Here is a 25333-nt window from a genome sequence, read left to right as displayed (position 1 = left end):
AAATGAGCTGGGTTGGGAGAAGGCTCGGGTTTGTGTGGAGGAGTGGAGTAATGGTAGTGGGGGGGAGTGGTTGTTGAGCAGAAATAACTGATCAGGTTACTGCCGGCGCACCATGGCACGGGTGCGCCGGCAGCACATAGCCCATTCGGCTATATCACCCCCGGGACAGGCCCAAGAATCATTGCCGGCGCACTAGCCTAGGGGCGCGCCGGCGGAAATGTGCTATTGCCGGCAGTAGACGTTCATGCCAAAACATGTCCCCGGCGCATCAAATCCTGTGGTGCGCCGGTAGTAGACGTTCATCGTCGGCGCGGCGGCAAGGCGGTGCGCCGGAAACTCTTTCCATCAGCGCACGTCCTGGGTGGTGCGCCGGCACCTATTGCCTCCACCTATGGGCTTTTTCCTAGTAGTGGCAGGACGGCAGGGCAGGTCGGGCGGGGCGGGGCAATCTAAGAGACACAATCACATAGATACAAGAGACAAAAGATGAGGCAGCAAGACAGTCGAGCTAGGCGATTGGCGAGACGAGAGACGAACAAACGAGCGGTCAGGCAAGACGATCGGCGAGACTAGAGACAAATAGACGGAACACACTCAATCGCCGTCTATGTTTTTCAAGAGAAACGATTGAGGGAAGCAGCCAAGCAGTGATCGTAGAAGACTGCCAATCGAAGTAGGATTTAACTGATCGGGACATGAGCTACTTTTACTTCTTGCATCTTTTCTAGCTGGCCATGTTCTCTTATAGTCTTGTTTTACCTTTTCTTTTTCTTTTCAGTCCATAGTAAACAAAAGCCCCACTTGGGCCCTAGGCAGCCGCCCATGGCTGCCATGGGTCAGGGCCGGCCCTGTGTGTTGGCTAGCTTCTCGTCTTCGGCTAGGCAGCATCCTGGGCTGGCGTGGATGTCGAAGCGGTGGCTCCACGTTATCGCCTCCGTCGTGTTGTGTCGAGGTGGCAGACTGGCAGGTCGTCGGCTTTGGTTGCTTGGGTGACTCGTGTGAGGCGCGACCTCGGGGTTGGCGTTGTGTTGGGTGTTGTATCTGGTTTTCAGACTGTTCCATTATAAATGTTCAACTCCTTTTTCGAATTTATCAATGAAAAAGCCACTGGCTAGGTTCAAACAAAATCAGCGATATGTCCGGACGTCCATTAGGGGACCGTTTCTTGGAGCGATAATTACCCAGCAATCAACGAGAGCAGTTTTTGGGAGCAGTTATTACGAGCGTGGATCCTAGGATCAGATCTAACGACTCCTTTGCTTCCAATCCTACGGTCCGACTGAAAGCCAAGCATCGGGTGCCGATTATTCCTAATAGCATTGCGTCGCAGTAACGACCCCGACGGGGCAGTTTTCATTCGACAAGGCAGTTATCATTCGTACCACAACAATATCTCTCTTGTCTCTCGTCTGCCTGTCCCTCTCGTCTCCACCACGCACCACGCACCACGCATGCACATCGCCGTCGGCCGCGCGCCTCCATCTGCCCCAGCGGCCAGCCCCACACGCCGCCCACCACCTACGGAGTACGTGTGATCGCTTCACCAATCTTCTCTTCACGCGCCGCCGTCCATGGAGGGAGAATCAAGCTTGCGAAGACGGTTCCTGCACGTGTACGTGCGACGTTCCCGCAGGTATGTTGCAGAACAGCTTCAATCTCTGCCGGAGCAATCTACTCCCATGCCTACACCGCTTAGGCGGTCGAGTAGGGTCAAGGAGTTGGAGCAAAACAAGATGATGATGAAGCGGAAGGCCTCAGTGACACTGGCTAAAGGTCTGAAGAAACGGATACAAGCCAAGATCGTTGGCAGTAAACAATCTGGCACTAGCATGTTACTGGCGAGGAGGCGGTTGGATTTCGAGCCAGCAACTTTGCACGACGATCCGGTTTCAGCCAGTGCAAGTGCTCCTTCTTCCCCCCATACATTTCAGCGGGGGTCTTGTATCCATACATATCACAGGCGGGGCTTCAAGCTGATGCCACATAAGGCAACCCCAAAGTCTGATGACCGGATAACAAAGCAGGGTGCTGCTGCAAAGAAGATGAGCACCACAGTGACGAAACTGAATACGAGGAGGATGATGGACAATCAAGATTCAGCGAGTGCAAGTGCTCCTTCTACCCACACTACTCCACAGAAAGCGGAGCGCACCCCTAGGAGGCTACAGAAGATTTCACTTCGACTAAAGGTGGAGAAAGATAAGGCGGCAACACCAGCTAGAGTGCAAAACAAGCCGCGGGGAGGGATGGAAAGGAAAACTAGGCAAGGAACCGAGTTGGCTACTGTTCCCTACCAGAAGTCTCCAACTGGCCGGTCGCCCTCGGCAAGGCTTAGGGTAGACCTTGATGATGACTCGCTGCGAGTATATCATGCCTTGCTGCAGTGGGAAAAGGGCTACAGCGAGAGTTTCGAGGGGCTGAATATTGGCAGCGGGCCTGAATGGCATAAAACACGGCAAGATTTTCAAGTACTAATATATGAATTTATTTCTGCCGTGAGATGTTTATTTGGTAATTATTCTTAGCACTGTCCTATATCTGTTTTCTCCCTTTATAATTAAATAAGTGAATACTTTGTGCGCACTAGCGAGTTATTTACTTATTATGTTTTGACTTGGCATACTAGCGAGTGAAAACTAAACCGGACGTTCGTTCATGATATAAAACCAGCAATACTACCTTACATCCACATATACATACCAAAAATGTGTTCAAGTGTTTAGTATCCTCTGCTTTTAGGGGGACACACAATTACAAATTTTATTCAATAACATGAACTTCTACTACTTTTCTGTCAGGGCCTGGACCATTTTCTCCGTGTGAAGCATCAGTAGTTGACTCTGTGGTAGGTACTTTCCTTACACAAAATGCTGCTGATCATTTGTCAAGGTAAGTAAAGAGAATCTGATATTCGCTTGCATGCTCGTGATGGCGCTAATTATTCATCTTTACACTTTCTATGTTTTTCTGTAACTAATTTTTATTTGTATATAAACATGCAGCGATGCTTTTATGAACTTAGCCGCAAAATATCCTGCAAGGCAGAGCAGTAGTTCTGAAAACTGCTCAAATGAAGCATCAGATGCCACTGATTTTGACAGTTCGGCCTTTGCCGAGTCTGTCTATTCTGATGAAGAAACCAACTACGGTGACGAGGTAAAAGGCCATCATGATAAAGACTACGAAATCTTTATGGAGAATTTCGTAAATAGCATGAAAGGGGAACACCCATCTAGCTGGACCGACGAATACCTTGAGAATCTGATAAAGGATAAGCCTCGAAATAAAAAATATTCTCTACAGACCTTGAAACGTCTCATAGCCACGCTGCGGGTGAAAGATACTTCGCACTGGGATGAGTTAAGAAAGCAAGCATATATACAGGGATATCGGAGTGGTACAGGAGTAAGCGACTTGGTAGATTGGGAAGCTGTACTTCATGCATCACCTGCTGAGGTTGCAAGATACATTGCGGTCAGGGGGATGAACTATGTCATAGCATGTCGGATACAGGTATGTGATTGCAAAATACACTGTCATTTGCTTATTTATAATACACTTATTCCTAAAAGATGCCAATCTCGTAAAGAAAGAGATGCAGATTGCACATTTTCGATCAATAATATATTTAATGAGAATCTAATTCCAATTAAATGTTTTCTTTAGAACTCAAAGCATTTACATATTCGAAGTTGATTTTAATTTATCATACTATCGAAGTATCACTGGTAGACTATAACTAGTCAGTGATTACCAGATTAATTTCTCATAGCAAGAATAATACAATGCTCCACTCGGTGGAACAACTTAAAAGTAATCATTTCCCTTTTTGGATAGAACGTAAGTCTAAAGATTTCTATAGGAAAATCAGCTAGCTAGTTCAAATAAAAAACACAAAAAATATTTGAAAAACTCACACAATTTTGAAAATTGCATGAATTATTTTTCAAAAATATATTTCAAAATTTGAAATCTATGTTTTCTCTAGATTACTTAATATTTGTGATATACTAAAATCCATAGATCCTTCATTTTTTGGTATTTTCATTTGTTCTGTTTTGATCCTTTCCTCTTATTTCTTGAAAATCTATGCACTTAAATCATCATTAGTATTTTTTTATTGTACAAGGGACCAAAGTTTAGACGGTTTTTGGCATTTGAGTGATAAAAATATCCGATATATAGTCTACGGACTACCAAACTTAGATTTCAGCAATAGTTATTGACTGCAAATGTAGTTTTGTTCAAATGTTACATAAACTTAGATTTATATTCACTTTAATGAGCTTTGCTTATAGTATGTGTACTTTGTTACTGATGGCTGACTGTTATCATCTAACCTAGAAGAGACAATACTCGGTTGTTTTATTCATTTGCAACAATATATTTATTATATTTAATGACACATGGCATGGGCGGCTGGTTGCCAAAAAAATGACTTTTTTGTGATAACTAATGTACCATATGCAGGCTTTTCTTTTGCGCATAAAGACAGATCATGGCAACTTTGATCTAGACTGGCTTCGGCATGTACCACGTGAAAGCGCAAAGTATGACCTATTTTAAAACTACACTATATTGCTTTCACCATTGTATTTGTACAATTCTTTGTTGTGTTGAATTGTTGCACCATCAGGAAATAGCTAGATGATTATGCTTTCATATGTTTAATTTCTTCACAATACTCTCTAAAATCATTTAGCAGTTTGTTCTTAAAATGCCTGAAAGTATGACTTAAGAAATATTATGGCACTTATGATGCATTGTGAGCTTCTAGCACACTATTTCCTCTTCCCGAAATGTGAGATATGCTATTTTTGATACTTTATATAAAAGTTTGGCTTAAGACAATACAAATATGCCTTATATTGTGTGAAGGAGTGATTTGATAAAATACAAAAGTTAAGTTTATGTACATGGCACAACCATATAATCTGCATGCATATTGGAATTTCGTCATATTATTCAAACTGTCCTTTTACTGGCCCCAGAAACTACCTTATCAGTATTGATGGAATTGGATATAAAAGTGCCGACTGCATTCGGCTTTTGTCACTGGAGCATAAAGCATTCCCAGTAAGTTCTATTTTATTTATCCCAAAAGAAAAATCAAATCCTGTTGTGAATGCATTTTAAATTAAGCTTCCAATCACAATCCTTGCTCCTTTTAGGTTGACGTGAACATATGTCGCATATGCATAAGGCTAGGGTGGGTGAAACTTCAGGGCTTACCCGACTCCGTGGCCTTTCATTTGATCGAGCTGTAAGTTTTGAGAATTGTTTGACCTGAATATGTAGTACACACGATAATAACAATTATTTGCACGTATTTTCTTTTTTTTGTCGAAGATATCCAATCCTGAGAGACGTGCAAAAATATTTATGGCCAAGGTTGTGCACTGTTAGCAAGAAAATATTGTAAGTTCAGTTTTCTATTCAAATGTATTGGCCTTTTTCTGTAACTCTTAGCATATTCATCTGATGAACCTGTAATGAAATAGGTACGAAATGCACTGCAAAATGATAACATTTGGAAAGGTATGATTATATAAAAAAAAGTGGTCTATGAATTTATCATTTATCTATAAATGTTTTGTACTTTCAATATTAATGGTGGATTGCTTAAATTGTACAGGTAGTCTGCACAAAAGTAGATCCGAATTGTAGTGCCTGCCCTTTTAGCACAAGATGCAAGTACTACAATAGTTCGACTAACAGGTATGCTTCACATTTTGTGTAGATATTACTTCAATATATTTAGTTACTTTAACACAAATATTCTTATTATATCTATTTTTACTGATTTCTTGTGTCTTATCTGAAATAAATAAATAAACATGGTTCACCATTTTGGCATGTAATGGAAGTACACCATGACTCAAGCCCATTACTTGCATTTGGTTTGGTGTTATAGTGTACAAAACTACTAAGTCTATGACTTTTTTTTTTTTTTTGAAATACTAAGTCTATGACTTGGTTCTATCTACTCTGCGCAAATGTTCAAGTGCTATAACTTTTAACCAAATGTTCATATACCAAGGATAAAAAAGTAACAACCGATGTAGGAATATATGCAGTATAGAAACATGAGTGGTCCTCATTATCATAATAACTATGAATATAGTTCAAAAAATAGAGCTATGAATTTATTTTATGGAACATATTTTCTTGGCTACTTTGTTATTACCATGGACAAGTTTTAGCTTAAAATACTGAACGATGGCATTTGGTTGTTACCAGGGCACTACTTCCCCCTACAAAGAAGCATGCTGATGAACCTGGTGAAGATAAAACAAGCATGTCCAATTCGTCAAATTGTAGCACTTCGAATTCGCTGCAAGTGTATCAACTTCAGATGGACTTGGGCAGAACGACTGAAAATCAACCCTTCCGCGACTGTGTGCCCATTATTGAGGAGCCACTAAGTCCTGATTATGAACACGTAGAAGAACTTGATGAGCAAGAACAAGCACTTCAAGATGATCTTCCTGACATTGAAGATTATTATAGACCACAAGAATCGCAGTACGATGCTGAAATCGATCTGCGTTCACACAATCATATGATGAATGATGACTCCTGGATAGGAAACCATGGAAAAGACATAGTACAGAGCAATCCACAATACATTTTGGGTCAACAGAAAGAAGTGAAAAACATAGGCCATCTGAGGACAGAGCACTATGCGTAAGCAATGATAATGTTTTGTTTGATAATATTGAGATTTTGTCCTAAGAAATCACCAGTACCCTGCTAAGCTTTGCACACTTGTTATTGCAGGTATGTGCTCCCAGATGACCATATAATCTTGAAAGAGGTGTGTTGATGCCATGACTCTATAATTTCTTTACAACAATTACTATGTATATATTTTAATTTAATAGTGGCAATGATTATATCGACTAATTTGCTATATCTGCCAGTTTGAAAAGAAACATAAGGAAGACCCCCATCATTATCTCCTAGTTACTTCCAGTACTGACGAGCACACGGTGAAAGGCACAATTCTGGTGAGCAACCACTTACTTTTTTTTTTTGACGAAAAGGCAGTTGGAGCTGCTTTTCATTGCAATGTAGAAGGAGCAGTAGAGAGTACACAAGACAAAAAAAAAAGCGAACTGAAAGAAAACAGCTAGGTAGACAACTTTTCTTTACAGGGATAAAGATACAAGTTTCCAGCCTAGTCGGGTTCCCTTGGTCTTGGCAGAAGGCTGGCCACGCTGGAACTGCCGGCAGAACGCCACATATGTGCCTCTTGAAAAATTGACAACCTAGTTTGTCCCAAGTAAGTGAGCAACCACTTACTTGGGACATACTAATATTAATAAAAGTAATGTGATGCAAAAGAGCACGTGTGTTATGGAGATACAAAGTGTTACTACCTGGAACAAAATTTTGAAATTATAAATGTATGAGTTATGCAGTTCTGTAGCTAAACACATATTTTTACGCAAGTAGCTAAACCCAATTGGTAGTTATTATATAAATTATAGGTAATATTACACATTCAGCTGTTTTAATAATCTTACAGTTTCATATCAGTTTATTGTTGTCAATTTGTACAAATTGATCCACAATCATCCCCATCGTTCTGATTTCTTGTAATTTAGCATTGAATCATAATCGTTTTCTAGTGATTATATTATGGAATAAATTGGGAATGTGTGCGCATGTGAGTATTAGATTAAGTTTATTTTGTCCTTATTTAATTGTTGAATACATGAATGATCAGATACCCTTTCGGACAGCGATGCGAGGAAAGTTTCCTTTAAAAGGTACCTACTTTCAGGATCACGAGGTACGTATCCTACCATTATATTTTCTCGGTTTATGACGACGAACGTACCTGTCAAGAGCTAAATTCTTGTGTGTAGTGCTGGGTCGTAGGGGCCAAGGGTAACGTTTTTTCTGTTAAGTCGCTGTGGCAAGATCGATATAGGGTGTTCATTTTTTTATGATGAATAAATACTATTGCCAAGCTTCACAAAACTTTTCCAGTTTGTAGGGAAATCAGGCAAAAACCCTTACAAAAGGAAAACCTAGCAATGGGAAGGCCACATAGACAAACTAGTTCTATATAAGTACCAAACGGGTAGACACAGGAATAAAGCAGAACCAACACATATCACAAGAAATGTGCACCACTCATGTTATCCATGGTCCACGACTTGACAAGTCTTACTACATACCACATCAGCGCCAACAAAGGACATTCCACACACAGTCAATCCGTAAAAAAAAGGACCAGTGACTCAATAGGACCATAGACACACCTATCCAGCCCCATCCACACATTGACATGGGTTGCGCCAGTGCAACCCAAAGGCACAACCACTAGGTCTGGAGCCATCCATTAATTGCCTCCAGAACTATCCCATGCATCACCCATGGTGTCCACCATCGTCCCACCAACAAGACGGTCTTTACGCTTTTACCAAAAGAGCACAAGGCCTCATCCTGTTGTAGCCTTGTAGGGTAGATGGGGGTGATTTTCTGGCATGGATAAAAACTAAGAAAGTGATGAGAGAGAAAAAAATGTAGGGGGAGGGTATAGTGAGTGAGATTTAGGGAGCGAGGCGTAACATGGGAAATAGTGAGAATCGTTTAGGGAAACATGGGAAGTACTGATATATAGGGATTTGTTGGAGATGTTCTAACAGAATTGATCAAAATCAATCTAAGAACCCGTACAATGGAGAGATGATAGGCTTCTCCCAACTAAGATATGATCTCTTAGCACATAAGCTAACATAGTTTTGTCCACGTATTGGATGCATTTCTTAGTCAGATCCATCTAGTTTTCATCACCGTTCGAGTTTTAGGAGCATGCAAATATTGTTTTCTAAATATGATATTAAGAGGTAATAATTGTATGGCATGTTTTTATATTAATATTAAGATGACATGGAGGCTTATGAAAAGATTGTCAACCACCGTATATACCCTCATGATTTTTGTCCAAAGCAACTAACTTGTCATGAGGCAAACACATCATCTGAAGACATAACACATATCGCCAGCCTCGGGTAATTAAGTGCTGCCATGCATACTATGGAAGTCGTGTCTCTAGTGGGAGCGATTACAAGGGCATGTACGATGATTAATAAGATGGTCTTCTCTTATGTATTCTATATTATCTATATATACTACCTCCATCCCAAAGCTTAAAGCTTATATTATTTTTAGAAAATCAAACTACGTCAAGTTTGACCAAGTTTTTACCAAAAATCATTAACATTCAAAATACATTATCAATATCATTAGATAGATAATGAAATATATTTTCATATGGTATCTAGAAAATATCATATTTGTCGATAGATTCTTGTAAAATTTTGGTCAAACTTTACTTGGTTTGACTTTTCAAAAAAAATGTAAGCCTTAAGATTTGGGATGGAGGTAGTATAAGACAAATAAAATGTTGTGGTGATCTTGTAATGTTTAATGCTCTTTATCAATATTAATATACAATGATTAATATTAACTAAAAAGAAGGTGGGATGAAAAGATAGTATGTGGTGCAATGGAGAGGTTTTCTTGTCTGTTACTCAAAATGATCATGTTTTAGTTAAGAGGGGAAAAAACATGCTTTTATTCTTTTACCTTCTCCAAGTGAGCAATTATCCTAGTACATGACACTCATGGAAAAAGGCTGCTGTCATCACATCATATATACGCGTCGCCATGCTCGCGCATGGCATGCAACTTATTAGCTAAGTTATGCTCGTAGACCATATGATGTGGGCTCGTACTAACCCGTCTAATATAATCATGGCAGGTATTTGCAGATTACTCGTCTAGCCATTATCCAATAAGTATAGATACAAAATATTTACAGGGCCTGAACAGATGCGTTGTATACTTTGGTGCAACAATACAGTCGATCACAAAAGGTATCATCTTAATTATAATTCAAATGTATATTTGAATGCTGCGGAATATTTACTGTCGAGTGATATAAGCTAACTGGAATACCGGTCCATTGTTATTAGGTCTAACGAGACAAGGCATCCAGGACTGCTTCAAGCGAGGTAAATATGAAGTTGCTGTGGCCCTTTTTGTTGTCTTTTTGTTCTCTTGTGTTCATTTATGGGTGAAGATACATAGACCATAATAATAATTTAAAAGGTGACATGATAAGCTGGGACAATCCATTGACATAATGAAGTATGCGACAATCATTTGCTAGCTGAATTTTGTCGACATAAACATTATACTTATGATGATGCTGTCTTACCAGGAATTGCATCATAATCATGCCGCAATGCTTGCAGGATATGTTTGCCTAAGAGCCATTGACCGGGGATCAAGATACCCAAGAAGATTATGCCCCTCGCTGCATGCCACTAACAGAAAGAAAGATAGCGTTGGAAGCTACAGAAAGAAAACCACGAAACCGTCGCAAGGAAAGGGCAAGAAGAAGGAGGAGGCAGGGCGCAGTGAGAAAAAAGGACGGGGCAAAAGGGCGCGCCAGGTCGCTACTGTACCCGTCCCTGACACCCTTGGGTCAGATGACTGGCCTTCGGCCGGTACAAGAGAGCACAAGAGGAATAGGAAGTACCTGAGACACGACTGGGTGTGAATCACACCCATCGTGCGGCCGGACCCAAAGCATAGTGACTGGACCGTTTAAGATCATTTGCTACCTGTTTCCCTTCTCGGCCGCCGTCGCCCTTATTGTCTATTTCCCATTCCATTGTACTACGTCTCATTGTTATTCGAATCTAGATCTTGTATCATAGCAGCTACCTGGCTTGCAAGCGGAGAATGGGCCAAGGAATGCGACATGTAATCATTGGGTGGTAGACTAAATAGAATCCACGTAAAGATTGAAGCTGTTTCTTATGTCTCGCAGCTTTTCAGCTGCCAAAGCTGCCATATGGCGGTATCTGATTTCAGTTCATCGGCCGGTATGGCGGTATCTGTGATTATCCTACGGAGTATTTTTCTTACTCATGCCCTCCTTGGGCAGCAAAGGTGAGGTGGGGTTGTCTCTCCAAAAAGGTGGAGGTAGGGTTATGGGAGTAGAAACCGAAAGAGACCAGAGTGACCACTGAAGCTTCGAGCGAAGATCCCGCTCTACCTACCCCAGGCCCAAGCATATAGCTAGCAGATGTACGAGGGGGCAGGGGTTGAAGGGTAGAGTAATCAATATAATTTTTTTTTGTATGTACGCATAGCAGAGTTTCAGATGACGCGGATTAGGGGAACGTATAAACTATTGGAACATCCAGACAGGCCACCGAATGAACATATATTTGATATACAACGACTAAAGTAGAGAGCCAAACTGCTAAGAGTTCCAAATGACCAGTCCCAGAAGCACGATATGCAACCAAATCACCCAGATGTCTTGACACAGAATAGACCCCATCTTCTTGCAATGCGGTTCTAAATCAGTGCATACGACAAACTAGAGTAAACAGATATATTAATACTGAAACCTCACACTGTAAAATGACTGCAGAAGAACTTACAGTATCATGTGTCGCATAGGAAGATCACCATCTCAATACATCAGAACCCGTGAAGCACTGAACGATGACCACAGCACAGGACAGGATAAGAAACAGAGCAATTAGTGTGCTCGCCTGGAGACCTGGCCAGCAAAGGCAAGCAGATTATTATAAAAATGACTACAGCATCGAGGTTCTCCTTTCAAATCTCTCAAGCATCGATTTTGCCTGAAGTAGTGTGTATTGGCTCGAGATAGGATGATTAAATTACCTCTGCCTCCTCCTGCGCCAAGCTCGAAGAGACAAGCCCAATCACATGAACTGAATGTATTGCCACAGTTTAGTTGCCCAATGAAACTACCATTACTGCTGAAATTAGATCAAATGCTACAACCAATTACTAAATTATGTGTCATCCTGTACTTGATATTGGCGAAAATAAGAAAACTACAAATAGAAATGTGGAAGCAACCTTGCAGGGTGAAACTGAAGCAGTGAGGCATGTGCCGCGTCGCCTGCGGAGTGGGCGTTGCAGCTGTCGCCACTGAACGAGGGCAACGCCAGCGGCGAGCCCCAGCCCTCAGCTCCATTGCGGGAACAGCCAGCGGCGTGGTCCGCCGCATTGGGGTCTTTAGATCGAGCTGTCGGGGACCAGGCGCCTGCCGGCAGCGCGGATGCTCCCGGCATCCGAGCTACGGGCCACCATGCGCCTCCCCGGCGGCGGCCAAAACTGCGAGGACCTCTCCTACCATTCCACGGCTGAAGCGCACGTCCGAGCCTTGGCCCGGCAAGGTCTGGAGAAAAAATGGGTCGGGGAAATTTGGGTAACGCAGAGACCAGAAAGGGGATTTTTGCGGAAGCAGATTCGGTGCAGTGCTTCTAGTTTTTTTTTTTTTAAAAATATACATCTACCTTTCAAAAAAAAAAATCACATTTATTCTATGAATACGTACACATGTCATGAATACTCATGCGAAGTTTTCGTAGAAATTGCATTGTATTTTGAGCTACGTGAAAGAAAAACAAATTCGTGGCTACGTACAGTGCAGATATTTGTCATTTTCGTATAGATCAAAATACAATATATTTGTCTCCAAAAAATTTAACATATCTTCGAAATGTTTATATGTACGTGGATATTTAATTTCAATTCTTTCAGGTGATCAAGTGCAAAAGGAATTTTTCAGATTTACAAGTGTGGCTTGTGTGGTCAGTGAATTACTCTTTCTTGATACTTCTTCCGTTCTAAGAAGAACATCCTAGACTTAACTGAATGAAAATTTTGAGACGGATGAAGCATCTTTTGAGATGCTTGATTTACTCGTGGTTGTCCGATTATTGCTCGCTCTGTTTTGAATTAATTGCCTCTATTTTATCTAAATACACATATATCTAAACACGTTTTTTTGTGTGGGATGCATGTTTATTTTAACTTTATGGATCACAAGTTAATAAAACACAATTACAAAAACAAAGCAGGTCTCGACGACATTATGTTGGGACGTCCTCTATAACTACTCTTGGAAGGTTTAAATATAAGATCTATAAAATCTGTGCAACACAGGAAAATATAGTTAGGCGGGTCAATCGACTTCGAGCGAAAATTTAAGAAATGACAAAGGTTTTTTTTAACAAAAATATATTTTTTAAGATTTTGGTCCATCTTTTTCTAATCAACAACCTTTGTTCGGCCACACCAAGTGTAGAGCAGATATAAGTGTTGCAAACTATCATAACAAGATCATAAAATTATTATGTAGGATTAGAGCGTGCAAAAAGAAATTCAAATACATAGAGGTGGCGATAGCTATCGTTACAAATCTGCGGTATTACAAGTAGGTGGAGTGAGATGCTCGCAGGATTTTTCGTGGTGAATATGAAAAATGTGGCCAACTCCATCGATGATGACACATGATAGTTCACTAGAGCGTTTCAGTTTTTCTATTTCTCACGTGCACTTTTTCTAGTCAATGTAAAAAAGGACCGTATGTACTTCTTTCTATGCAAGGACTTAACCATCTTTATAGAAATAAATTGACAATACAAAACCAACCCCGTTAATGTTTAGGTGGCTGTAATGAGACAGAGATTTGGTGTACATGGACACCAGTGATCCTTTTTTTTTAAATAGTAATTAAAAATCATATTTCTAAGTGTTAGAAAAATCAGAAAGTAACTTATGATGTTGCCAGTATTACATCCCATAAGCATGCAAACTTTCAAATGGAAATAATCTGTATTTTGGGCTACACAAAAATAACAAAGATGTAGATCTATGTATAGTTATTCAAATCTCCAAAAAGAAATCAGACTTTGTCATTTTTGTGTAGCTCAGCAAACAAAATATTTGTAATTGGGATTTCGTACGTTAGTGGGATATATCATCAGATCCTTTTAGAATTTTGTTACGTAATTTTTTTAAACACATAATGTTTTTTACTTTTTAATACAATGAGAACCCTGGTGGTCAGGATCCAAAATGACTTTTCGGCTGTAATGATGTAACTTTTAAAAATGGTTCTCCTCCATTCCAAATTATAATTCTTTTTAGATTTTTAAATATTGGCTAGATATGTACTAAAATGAGTGAATATACATACCCTAATGTATTTCGATATCCCTCCGTTTTGTAATAATCTATATTCTACCCTCCAAATTATTCTAAAATAATCTACATTCTAGCTATTGGTCAACAACAACATAGAAAACAAAGTGGTTTTGCTATGTTCATTAGACGTTATTATTTTCAATGTTGCTTGGATTGGTTATTCACATAGTAGTACTAATAAATGCAACACTAGTTTATCTCATTTTTTCCTAAAATATAGACTATCCCTTTCGTTTCAATGGAACAAGGGTTTATATATTTTTTTCTCAAAAGCAAACTAAGTAAACTTTGACTAGAAAAATATTTCATCTGTTCCATAAAAAGCTTCTCAACCTTTTCTAAATATGGATGAATCTATATCTAAAACATGTCTATATACATCATCCAGAGAAACTTGAAAACTTTTTTAAAAACGGAGAGAGTATAAAACTTTTCATTCAAATGAAGGTCAGTCTCACGAAACTTGACTGATTTGATAAAATAGTATATAGTGTTGGAGATATGCCCAAGAGGCAATAATAAAATGGTTATTATAATATATCTTTGTGTTTATGATAATATTTACATACCATGCTATAATTGTATTAACCGAAACATTGATACATGTGTGTTATGTGAACAACAAGGAGTCCCTAGTAAGCCTCTTGTATAACTAGCTTGTTGATTAATAGATGATCATAGTTTCATGATCATGAACATTGGATGTTATTAATAACATGGTTATATCATTATGTGAATGATGTAATGGACACACCCAATTAAGCGTAGCATAAGATCACGTCATTAAGTTCATTTGCTATAAGCTTTCGATACATAGTTACCTAGTCCTTTCGACCATGAGATCATGTAAATCACTTATGTCGGAAGGGTACTTTGATTACATCAAACGCCACTGCGTAAATGAGTGGTTATAAAGGTGGGATTATGTATTCGGAAAGTATGAGTTGAGGCATATGGATCAACAGTGGGATTTGTCCATCCCGATGACGGATAGATATACTCTGGGCCCTCTCGGTGGAATATCGTCTAATTAGCTTGCAAGCATATGAATGGTTCATAAGAGACCACATACCACGGTACGAGTAAAGAGTACTTGTCAGGAGACGAGGTTGAACAAGGTATAGAGACACCGATGATCAAACCTCGGACAAGTAAAATATCGCGTGACAAAGGGAATCGGTATCGTATGTAAATGGTTCATTCGATCACTAAGTCATCGTTGAGTATGTGGGAGCCATTATGGATCTCCAGATCCCGCTATTGGTTATTGGTCGGAGAGAAGTCTCAACCATGTCTGCATAGTTCACGAACCGTGACACACTTAAGGTTTGATGTCGTTTAAGTAGATATGAAATATGGAATGGAGTTCGAAGTTTTGTTCGGAGTCTCGGATGGGATCCAGGACATCACGAGGAGGTCCGGAATGGTCCGGAGAATAAGATTCATATATAGGAAGTCACTTTCCAAGTTTGGAAATGATCCGGTGAAATTATGGAATGTTCTAGAAGGTTCTACAAAAGTCCGGAAGGAATCACCATGGAAGGTGGAGTCCCGGAGCCAGCCAAAGGGGGAGGAGTCCCAGGTGGACTCCACCAGGTGGGCCGGCCACCACACCAAAGGGAAAGGGAGAGTCCCACCCCAAGTAGGTTTCATCTATTTGGCAGTTTTTGAATTGGGGTCTTATTCGAAGACTTGGGCAACCCTAGATGTGTTCCACCTATATATACATGAGGAGAGGGAGGGGGCCGGACACTCCAAGCCATGAGTTGGCCGCACCACCCTTGCCCCCTTGAGGCCGGCGCCCATAGCCCCCTCTCCCCAAACCCTAGCCTCCCCTCATCCACACACAACTCCCGCAGCGCATATGCGAAGCCCTGCCGGAGTTCTCCACCACCACCGCCACCACGCCGTCGTGCTGCCGGGATTCCGAGAAGGATCTACTACTTCCGCTGCCCGCTGGAACGGGGAGGAGGACGTCGTCTTCATCAACACCGTACGTGTGACCGAGTACGGAGGTGCTGCCCGATTGTGGCACCGTCAAGATCTTCTACGCGCTTTTGAAAGCGGCAAGTGATCATCTTCTGCAACAACGAGATCTAATCTCGTAGGCTTTGGAAATCTTCAAGGGTTAGTCTCGTGATCCCCTCGTTGCTACCGTCTTCTAGATTAGATCTTGGCTTGTGTTTCGTTCTTGCGGTAGAATTTTTTTTGTTTTCTATGCTACGAATCCCATCATATAGTTATATCCAAATTTTGATAAATTTTACATATCTTTCATGGGTTGAAGGGGGCAGTAGTACAATCAGAAAAAGCAAAAAATCTTATAATTCAAAAATACTAACAAGAACCCCCTGAAAGGATCTCGTTATACATGTGGAGTTGCACAAGATCCGGAAAGAAGGAAAAGACTGGATCCTTGCAGGAGCCAAGAGCCTAGCAGAGCTCGTTAGCTATCAGTCGTTATAATTCTCATCACTTGGGAGATTTGGAAGGAGAGGAACGAACGCGTCTTCAACAACAAGTCCTCACTGCCATCAGTCGTTATGCACAAGATCCGGGAAGAAGGAAAAGACTGGATCCTTGCAGGAGCCAAGAGTCTAGCAGAGCTCGTTAACTAAGTTGTTTCTGGGGCGGAGTTTGTTCCGCCCCCTCCCCTTTTTTTTCCGTTTGTGTGGCTCTTGTCATGTACCTGTTTGCTTCTCCTATATCAATATAAGACAAAAGCTTTTTTGCCCGTTTCAAAAAAAAAAAAAAAAACATGTGGAGTTGCTGTCGGGTCCTGCCAAACCCCATTATTCTTTGCTAACCCAAAAAGGCGCAGCCTTATTTGCTTGCCTCTCCTTCTTCTGCCATCCTCCCAATGCCCAAGACAGCCATGGCTCACCCCACGCCGTCTAGCTCTCTCGGTACCCTCTCCCTTCTCCTGCTCTTCGCGTCTTCCCAAGCTGCCCAAGGTGCGTCGCCGTCGCATCCGTCGGTGGCGGGGCACGTGCCGGTGCGCGCCGTGCTGTACCGCTACCGCTCCGTCGAGCGGGCCACGACGACCGCTGCCGCCGGTGACGAGGCGCCTGGCGTCGGCGGAGGAAGGTACGAGCCGTTCCAGCTGTGCATAGGGTGCCGGTGCTGCCTAGCCGCGGCTGCATGGCCGGAGAACAACGGGAGCAGCTCATGCGTGGACACGCGGTGCTGCTACGCCATCGACTGCAACGTCCCCGGCAAGCCTTTCGGCGTCTGCGCCTTCTCCCCTCGCACCTGCGGCTGCGGAGGCGACGACGCTGGAGCCGGCGGCGGCGACAACTGCACCAGCAACCATTGACACCGGTCCTCCTCGTCACTGGCCGGTCGGCTGAGCCTTTAGAGTTGCCGATCGACCTCATGATCATCCTCATGCTTGTCATTGCCGCTAGCTACTAAATCACTTTACTTTTTGTTTAGATGTACATGTACTTCAAGCCACTTTACTTAACTTTGGAGAAAAGGTTATATATGTCTAAGAAATGGCACCATATCATTTTTGACGAAAATGGCACTATATAGCTCAGCTCATGATTTGTTTTTCACCTGCTTCTTGTTGATAAAAGATGTGCAATTATTTGACGTACTCTTGGGAAATATTTGGCAGAGATTGTGTTTGACCCAAATTTTCTTTTTGTTGAGGTAAAGAAAAAACATCACAAGATAGAAACCTGCACCCAACATTGATGTTGTATTGAGTGCTCACTTCTCAAAGCTCTGACTCTGACTGCACTTAGGTGGCAAGAGATGCATGAATGAACCATCCATCAATAATTGTGCATACGTGGCCATTCAATGCCAAGAGGCAGGACATGCTGATGTCTCCATCATTCAAATTCAAATAAGCTTGGCCATCAAGCCTCTTTGTGATTAGGTTCCATGTATCCAATCTTTCCTTTTTCAGGCGATGATCATTGCAGAAAAGGAAAATAAATTCGATCAACATGGAACGACGAATAATCACTGCAATATATATTCTTACAATAAGCCATTGCTCTCCCACTACCATTACATCAGTTTGGCTGGACACCACCCACGTCAAGTTGACAATAAGAATTCCGTTGTGCAGTGAATGACAATCAGTCACCAGGCTTATTTTAGAGAAAGCAGCAGATGATTAGAGCATTCATCAGAAATACACCTATGATCTGTCTAGGAGAAAAGAGCACGGTACTCCGTAGCCTCATGAGCCATTTCTTCCATGGTTCTATCTTTTCTTTCGACGTCTAGGTCAAGCTTCTCCTTCATTTCCTTCTCTTTCACGTCGATCTGTTACACAGCAAAATGATAAACTTTATGTGAGCAGCAAGAACAAAAAAGTTAGGTGATATAATATGGATGAAAAGCAGGGTCATGTACCGCATCGTATATTTCATCGTTGTTCTCAAAATCTCCTTTCTTCCTAGGGATGACGTGGATGTGGACATGGGCAACTGTTTGGCCAGCTTGAGGACCATCCTGATAAGTACAAATAGTTAGGAGCTGATCATTCTTCCTCCATAGTTTATCGTAAGGTAAAACTGTGGCAACCGAAGGAAAAAAAACAGAGTAAATGATCCAAGAACAGCTAGAAAACTTCACGTCTCATCATATGGCTGTATAGGGTGTAACTGCAGCAGTGAACCCATTCTATTTTGTTTTGTATCACAATAGGTAAATCCACAATATATACCCATTTAAATTGTATGAATCAATTATATACAATTTGGATGCTGAGCTATTCACTAGGTAGATATACAGACTTTACCTGAATCGCGAATGTGAGGGAAGAAGCTTTGTGGTACTGCTCAAGCTTTGCACCAACTTCCTTTGCAGTTACCCACAGATCACTGGTCTCATCAGAACTTAGATCAGCAAATCGCTTCACTTCACGTTTGGGGCACACAAGGACATGTGTGTATTGTCAAGGAAAATGGTATGTATGATAAAACATGTGTTCCCAAACATAGGAAATTTTAAACCGTAATAGATGCAAACTCCAAACAATGGAAACTGTGAACATCTGAATGGCAGGGAAAAAAGACAACGGATCACAACCTCAAGTAATAGTTATATGCCATAAGTAAATATCAGTATGAATAGGCTGCCCACTAAAACTAGCTGTAGGGGTGGGCATATAAACCGAAAACCAATCTACAGAAGAGGTTTAATCTGGACCTAAGCCGAACTAACCGACGCTGAAATCATTGATACTAATCTCGGTCAGCGTTTCTGAAAAAACGAATTACGTTCGGTGATTTCGGTCGTGGCCCTCGGTCAACAGAACTGACCAATCGCACAAGCACACCCCTATTTCCATCCCAGCAAGAACCAACCGCGAACATACGGTCTATATCCCAATATGCCAGCCTAGCAAAACGAATGACTCCCTGCAGAGCCCAGCAAACGATGTTTTTTATTTTGAGATTACCCAGCAACGAAGTACAGTAGATGTAGCTCCCAGCCCAACACAGGCAAATGAAAACGAGCTGATTCCATCGCTCCAATAAATAAATAAACGAAAACGAGCAGCTCGCTTTCCCAGCCAGCCAGGCCAGCCCATGGGCTTTTGGTCTGTTCGACCGAACGCTAATTTCTTCTAACCGATCGATGTATGATTTACCAGAACCAAAAATTCCTAGAGACCGATGCACCGAACCGAACGGTTCGGGGGAACCAAACGCCCACCCCTAACTAGATGGTGCATACAACTCGACGCTATCTTCATAAAAAGATGAAGATTAACTGATTGTGATGACATGTCATTAGATAATATTTAAAAATATATAATGAAGGATGTTTCAACTATTTTCTATGTCATTCATATATATGAATACTAAATTGTGGCACTATATCATGACATCCTTGATATATGGATTTGATTTGAATAATAGCAAAAGGCTGGGAAAACAATGTGCAATCCATTTGTTTGAAATTGTCAGTTTTCATCTTCTGCTAGAAGTGTTTGGACTGTCATCTTAAGTTTTAGCAAACTATAAACAAGCAAATGAAAAAAAGTTATCCATAGCATGAGTGTACGACAACACCAGGAGACCCGGTACAGGCATATCATTAGCATTCTCATTGACTTAAAATCTCAGAAATGCCTTTGCCAAATCAAAGGATATGACCTGCAGAGTAAGATTGACATGGGTAAATATAAAAGAGCAGCTACAAATACAGAAGATACAAATCTAGAATCACAAATAGCTTCAATACAAGAGTGTGGCTCTCAATATACTAGTACATATGACTATACGAGATATAAATCAAACTGAACATGTTTTTGAGTAGGACCCCTAAGGTCTGAGTTCTTAAATAGCAAGCTAGTAAGCCACAAAATGGCAACATAAACAAAACCCACCATTCATCAACATGCTGATTTCTACATAAGAGTAAAATAAGATTGAATGGAATGTATCTGCAGTTGGCCAAACAGATAATTAAGTGGCTTCTAAGCGCAAGAACTAAGAAGTAACAACTACATAGGAAGTCATACATGGGCAACTAAGAACTACATGCAATTGCAGATCAAGGTTTGGGAAGCATGTACGGATTAAACAACAAGCTTCATTTCTGGCACATTTGACATGCAATTTCTCGAAGTAAACTGTGCCACCAATAAGCTCGCCTAAAATGAATACCGTGATTCTAAGCAGACTGGCATCGAACAGTTGCAGAAAACTGAACCCTAGAAACCTGGCAAAAGCGAGATTAGCGAAGCATGGATAGATTATTACCAGGCAGGAGCGGGCGGAGGTTGACCATGGCGTAGGAGAGGGCCGTGGAGTGGAAGACCTCCCGCGCGTCGATCTTATACGGGCCGAACTTGTACTGCGCCGCCTGCTCCGACATCCCCGAGGTCTTGGGAGGCGAGGGGAACGGGGAAGACGAGGAGGAGGATACGGCGCGCAGAAGAGGAAGGGCAAGCAGACGGCAGCGAGGAGGCGGCGGCGGCGGGGCGAGGGAGGGGAGGAGGAAGGCACGGGAGCGCAGGACGGAGGAGAGCGCAAGCATCAGCAGTAGCAGCAGCAGGACGGACGGGCACACGAGTCGGAGAGGAGGAAGAGAGAGGAACGGGCTTGGTTGTGGGCCTGGACTTGGTGGTATAGCGTCGAAATGTAGTGGGCCGACCCAGAGGGCCCACTGGAAGGAAGTCCAACGTTACCACGACATGTTTTTTCTACCCTTAGCTTTTTTTATTTAGATAAAGGAATATATTATAATATCAAAAGATATAAATTACACCCAGCCTCTGCAAGAACGCTCCACCCTAATGGCAGTACGGATGCACACAGCTAAAAAAGAGTAAAGAAAACTAAGAAATAAAAGTCCCGATACAGCATTCTAGATCTAACAACAGCAATACAATCACCACAACCACCACCGTGACAAAACATGAAGTAAAGACTCTCCAAAAGCGACGTCTCCAAGAAGGGAACAGTGCACCAGCGCCGTCGTCATCCGACCAAAGGTCTTAGATTTTCACCCTAAATATTCTACGTTTAGCTGACTTGATGGCTTGATTTCCCCTAAAAAAACCTAACTTGATGACTTGATGCATAGAACAAGTTTGGTTCATAGTTGAAATTAAATCCATGCGCGTACTTAACTAAAATCATCAACTAAATATCGGCTCAATTGTGTGATGGTTAAGGCTAGTAATAGTGGGTAGTATGATATAATGCCTCCATTTCAATAAATAAAGGCTTATTTTTAAAATGTCAAGCTAAGTAAAATTTGACCAAAATTTTAGAAAAAACAATGAATAATTATAAATGCATATAGATATCAAATTAATATATATTTCAAGATGTATCTAACATTATTGATTTTGCATTGTACATCTTATTGATTTTTTGTAAAACTTGGTCAAACATTACACAGTTTGACTTTTAGAAAAAAATATAAGTCTTATACATTTGAAAGGAATTAGTAATAACATCATGTATATGATACTACTGTATGATAATATACCTATATTATATGGCATCGTGTACTAGTGTTGTAATCACATTATATTTATTGATTTATAAAATCTCTATGAAAAGCAATATCTGTTTGACATTATTTTTTTCTTATTGTACATGCTATGATATCACTATGATCTTATTTTCAAATGCAAAATAAGAACTTAAAAAATATCTGTTCTTCTGACACTATGTTCGATCGAGAATAAGCTATTGTGGCTATGTCGATGCACTCACATACATCCAACGATCCACAGTTTACGGATCGTTCCCCAAAATTAATGGACCAAGTTCCCAAGGGTATATACTAAGCTGCGTATATATATTTGTCCAAGTTATTGAACTTGTCGCTCTTTGTAATTCCCCCGCCGGTCTTCAGGAGCAGTGCACATGTACGATAAGATAATCACGATCAAACCGGCCATGCCGGCAGGATGGACTAATACTGCTCCTACCAAGTCTAGCACGCAGTTATGCGTGTGTGTGCGCTGATGACAGCGAAGAAGGGTACATAGCCTAGGTGCATGCCTGCGCTGTCCCAAGACAAGACCGTCCACCCAACAATGGCGGAAAGTTGATGTCATCCAATGAAGATTACAGAACGAGATAAGTAAGGAAGAAATCGACCTCTTATGGACGGTCAATGCAATGAATAACATCACGCACACGGGCACGTGTAATCTCACATAAGCGTATTGATACGAAAAACGGCTTGGTAAAGCCTAAACAGTTGGATTGCATCGCGATTCGTGATGTCTCTCAGTTGCAATTTGCAGCTGAGGTTTGATAACATCATATGACCAGGAATTATATTACACCCAAAATCAATGGTCTCGGTATTATGTGCTAGAGACCTTGTCAAAATCTAGGTATAATTCTGTAGCCTCACAAAAGCATGCATGGGTAACTGTCCTAGAATGCATATTTTTCGATAAAGGGTGATTTATTACTCAAATTTAAGCAATACACTCGGCCTCTGCATATCGAGGATGCACACAGCCGCTTTTGATTCTCAAAACACACCGACAAAGAAAATTACATGAGTACTTAATCTGATAAGACCAATTCACAAGACTGCAGGAGGTAAGATCCTTCGACTATGCAGCCACCCATGTTGGTGTTGTCGTCAGAAACCCACCGGCGGGCAGCGACGGGCAACACCGTAGAGCCGGGAACAACCTAGAGCTGCGGCTGGCTGAGGTCCCTCCGAGCGACGGCCCGCAAAGCCTTCTGGTCACACGTCCGATGCTGATTGCAAGGGCGTGCCACCTGACCTATACCTGGTCAGGAAGGTGATGGAGATGCCTCGCTTAGTTTCCTGCATGGCATACACGTAAACATTAAATACGAGCCTCGATCGGCTCTCAGGTTATCCTGTGAATCGGCTCAGGGAGCCGATCCACCCATGATTCGTACGAGGTGCACGAATATATGGTGGTCCTGCTTGATCAAGATAAAGCTAATGAGATCTACGACGATTTAGGGTTTTCACCGCATAATCGGATCATCCTACTCCAGATTGGGCCTCGCGGCCACGCACGGTGATCGTAAGCCGATCCTAGACAAGGCCTAAAAACCAACACGAGGTTGATTCCCGGAACATCCTGTCTAGGACTAGCAAACGACACCCTACGTGCCGCTGGATCCTCCCCTCCTTTGTAAGGCCTAACTATTGCAGATATTAAACTAATCCTTGTAGAACAAGGAGCAACCGTAACGGATCAGATCTACTAAATAATGATCAAGCGGGGTGCCGCCCCCACACCTAAGATAGGTGTGAGGGCGGCTAGACATGCAAGGGTTGCACTACGATAGCATGTTACGCGAAGAACTATGCTAACCCTAACACATCTGATAACTACGTTGCTCGCCATCAACAAGGCTTCAGTACGAGCAACGCATGAACAACGTGGAGCTTGTGCTGCCTAGATCGCAAGATGCGATCTAGGCAGCATGTCGCTTACCGGTAGAAACCCTCGAGATGAAGGAGTTGGCGATGCGCCGAGATTGATTTGTTTGGTTGAACGTTGGTTGTTGTTTATTCCATAAACCCTAGATACATATTTATAGTCCAGGGGACTTTCTAACGTGGGAATAATTCCCACCGTACACGATACAAACTCTAACTTTTAATCTAAGATACAATCTACCATAATTAAAGATACACGGGCAATCCAGCCCAAACTCCTCGTGCAAGGCCGCTTCAGAGATCTTCCACGTGTAATCTTCCAAGCCCATCTCTCTTACGGCCCACCTCCTGATTTGACCAAAATCTGGTGATAACACATGCCCCCCTGGTTTTGGCAATGATAATTTCAAAACCACTCTTATTTTCCTTCGAAGGGTCATGTCGTGGCAGAGCAGACCTGTCGCAGTATTCTCATCATGATGCCTTGTCTTTCTAGTTTCTCTGCGAAATTCGATAGCTTTGGCATCACCTCCTCGGAAACTGCAATGGCATTAATTCCCACCAGGCTTCTCATTATTTAACCGTGCCGACTGATTAACCCTCTTCATCCCCTTTCTCTGTTCGGCCATCGGCACCAAAAAACCCTCTTCTCCCTCAGCCATGTCGTCTTCTTCCTCGTCTTCCGTCTCTCTCCAATCCTCTTCCTCAAGCGAGTTGGTCCTAGAGCACGACAAGATGGAGGCGTACAACCGCCGGGCTCCCAAACATTGGGACAAGCAGGAGTGGGACTTCGACTTCGTGCCGGAGGGTGAGGACCTCGTCTGGTCAGATGGGGCCATGCCCCTAACCGACGGGGAAGATGACCTCCGGTACCTGGTTGACGGAGCACTGGAGGCGGAGAGCGGCGACGACGACCCTCCCTTCCGGGGTAAATTCACATCCGTCACCAAAAGAGAAGAAGAGGATGTCGAAGACGAAGACATCTCCTCCGACATGAAGAAGGAACAGGAGGACGACACCTCCTCCGACGAACCGCCGGCGAAACGCATCCGGGGCTGGGCTTGGTCAGACGAGGACGATGATGATGACGAGGAAGAAGCCTCCGCTGAAGGTCACAGTAGCAGCACCGAGGGATTTGTCGACAGCAGCAATGAGGGCAGCTACCTCAGCGACGGCGAAGACGGCAACAGTCCTTAGAATAGGGACCTACTAGCATAAGATTAGCAGTAGCAATCTGTCCCCTTTGCTGAACAATCGGCTCCTCTTTGTAAGAAATCTTATTATCAATGAAAAATTTCTTTTGATTTTGCCGATGTTCTTTATGCCGACTCAGCCGATTTTCCTCATCTGACCTTGACGGTTGCTAACCAATGCTTAATGACCAGCGAGACAAGCT

At 42.1% G+C, this 25333-nt stretch overlaps 4 protein-coding genes across 11 annotated transcripts; 2 read left to right on the top strand and 2 right to left on the bottom strand.

Annotated features, from left to right (window-relative positions):
- The first annotated feature begins 1148 nt into the window (after positions 1 to 1148).
- Positions 1149 to 10834, top strand: LOC127294420 (DNA glycosylase/AP lyase ROS1). The gene is made up of 16 exons (XM_051324224.2): positions 1149 to 2511; positions 2799 to 2889; positions 3003 to 3513; positions 4471 to 4550; positions 4992 to 5076; positions 5172 to 5263; positions 5350 to 5418; positions 5502 to 5538; positions 5636 to 5718; positions 6241 to 6687; positions 6781 to 6817; positions 6924 to 7010; positions 7733 to 7798; positions 9779 to 9893; positions 9993 to 10031; positions 10275 to 10834. Exons 1-16 carry the CDS (start codon positions 1572 to 1574, stop codon positions 10580 to 10582), a joined length of 3087 nt encoding a protein of 1028 aa, XP_051180184.1. The 5' UTR covers positions 1149 to 1571; the 3' UTR covers positions 10583 to 10834.
- Positions 3254 to 12297, bottom strand: LOC127294421 (uncharacterized). Of its 8 annotated transcripts, none has more exons than XM_051324229.2 (4): positions 11929 to 12297; positions 11728 to 11825; positions 11478 to 11599; positions 3254 to 3451 (listed from the first exon to the last, which is right to left on the bottom strand). In XM_051324229.2, exons 1-3 carry the CDS (start codon positions 12141 to 12143, stop codon positions 11502 to 11504), a joined length of 411 nt encoding a protein of 136 aa, XP_051180189.1. In that variant the 5' UTR covers positions 12144 to 12297; the 3' UTR covers positions 3254 to 3451; positions 11478 to 11501. The 8 variants fall into 8 exon arrangements, with proteins under 8 accessions (XP_051180189.1, XP_051180186.1, XP_051180192.1 ...); XM_051324226.2 differs by lacking the exon at positions 3254 to 3451 and adding an exon at positions 6301 to 6428; XM_051324232.2 differs by lacking the exon at positions 3254 to 3451 and adding an exon at positions 6500 to 10346.
- Positions 12298 to 16848: 4551 nt separating this feature from the next.
- LOC127348724 (uncharacterized) lies at positions 16849 to 17661 on the top strand. Its single transcript, XM_051374652.1, has one exon. It carries the CDS (start codon positions 16925 to 16927, stop codon positions 17378 to 17380), a length of 456 nt encoding a protein of 151 aa, XP_051230612.1. The 5' UTR covers positions 16849 to 16924; the 3' UTR covers positions 17381 to 17661.
- Positions 17662 to 18009: 348 nt separating this feature from the next.
- LOC127294419 (bifunctional bis(5'-adenosyl)-triphosphatase/adenylylsulfatase FHIT) lies at positions 18010 to 21152 on the bottom strand. Its single transcript, XM_051324223.2, has 4 exons — positions 20797 to 21152; positions 18827 to 18973; positions 18439 to 18537; positions 18010 to 18348 (listed from the first exon to the last, which is right to left on the bottom strand). Exons 1-4 carry the CDS (start codon positions 21073 to 21075, stop codon positions 18232 to 18234), a joined length of 642 nt encoding a protein of 213 aa, XP_051180183.1. The 5' UTR covers positions 21076 to 21152; the 3' UTR covers positions 18010 to 18231.
- Positions 21153 to 25333: the final 4181 nt, after the last annotated feature.

This window comes from Lolium perenne, chromosome 4, assembly GCF_019359855.2.
Source record: "Lolium perenne isolate Kyuss_39 chromosome 4, Kyuss_2.0, whole genome shotgun sequence".
NCBI classification, from domain to species: domain Eukaryota; kingdom Viridiplantae; phylum Streptophyta; class Magnoliopsida; order Poales; family Poaceae; genus Lolium; species Lolium perenne.
The sequence above is the reverse complement of the archived record's forward strand: the minus strand, read 5'-3'. Positions and strand labels throughout refer to the sequence as shown.

Coding starts and splice junctions, on each gene's coding strand:
- LOC127294421 (XM_051324229.2), bottom strand. CDS start 12,143: ATGCCGGGAGCATCCGCGCTGCCGGCAGGCGCCTGGTCCCCGACAGCT. Junction 11,826..11,928: donor CTTCAGTTTCACCCTGCAAG/GTTGCTTCCACA, acceptor ATCTAATTTCAG/CAGTAATGGTAGTTTCATTG. Junction 11,600..11,727: donor TGGCGCAGGAGGAGGCAGAG/GTAATTTAATCA, acceptor TTTGCTGGCCAG/GTCTCCAGGCGAGCACACTA.
- LOC127294419 (XM_051324223.2), bottom strand. CDS start 21,075: ATGCTTGCGCTCTCCTCCGTCCTGCGCTCCCGTGCCTTCCTCCTCCCC. Junction 18,974..20,796: donor TCCGCCCGCTCCTGCCTGGT/AATAATCTATCC, acceptor TGACAATACACA/CATGTCCTTGTGTGCCCCAA. Junction 18,538..18,826: donor CCCTCACATTCGCGATTCAG/GTAAAGTCTGTA, acceptor TGTACTTATCAG/GATGGTCCTCAAGCTGGCCA.
- LOC127294420 (XM_051324224.2), top strand. CDS start 1,572: ATGGAGGGAGAATCAAGCTTGCGAAGACGGTTCCTGCACGTGTACGTG. Junction 2,890..3,002: donor GCTGCTGATCATTTGTCAAG/GTAAGTAAAGAG, acceptor ATAAACATGCAG/CGATGCTTTTATGAACTTAG. Junction 5,077..5,171: donor TGGAGCATAAAGCATTCCCA/GTAAGTTCTATT, acceptor TGCTCCTTTTAG/GTTGACGTGAACATATGTCG.
- LOC127348724 (XM_051374652.1), top strand. CDS start 16,925: ATGCCCAAGACAGCCATGGCTCACCCCACGCCGTCTAGCTCTCTCGGT.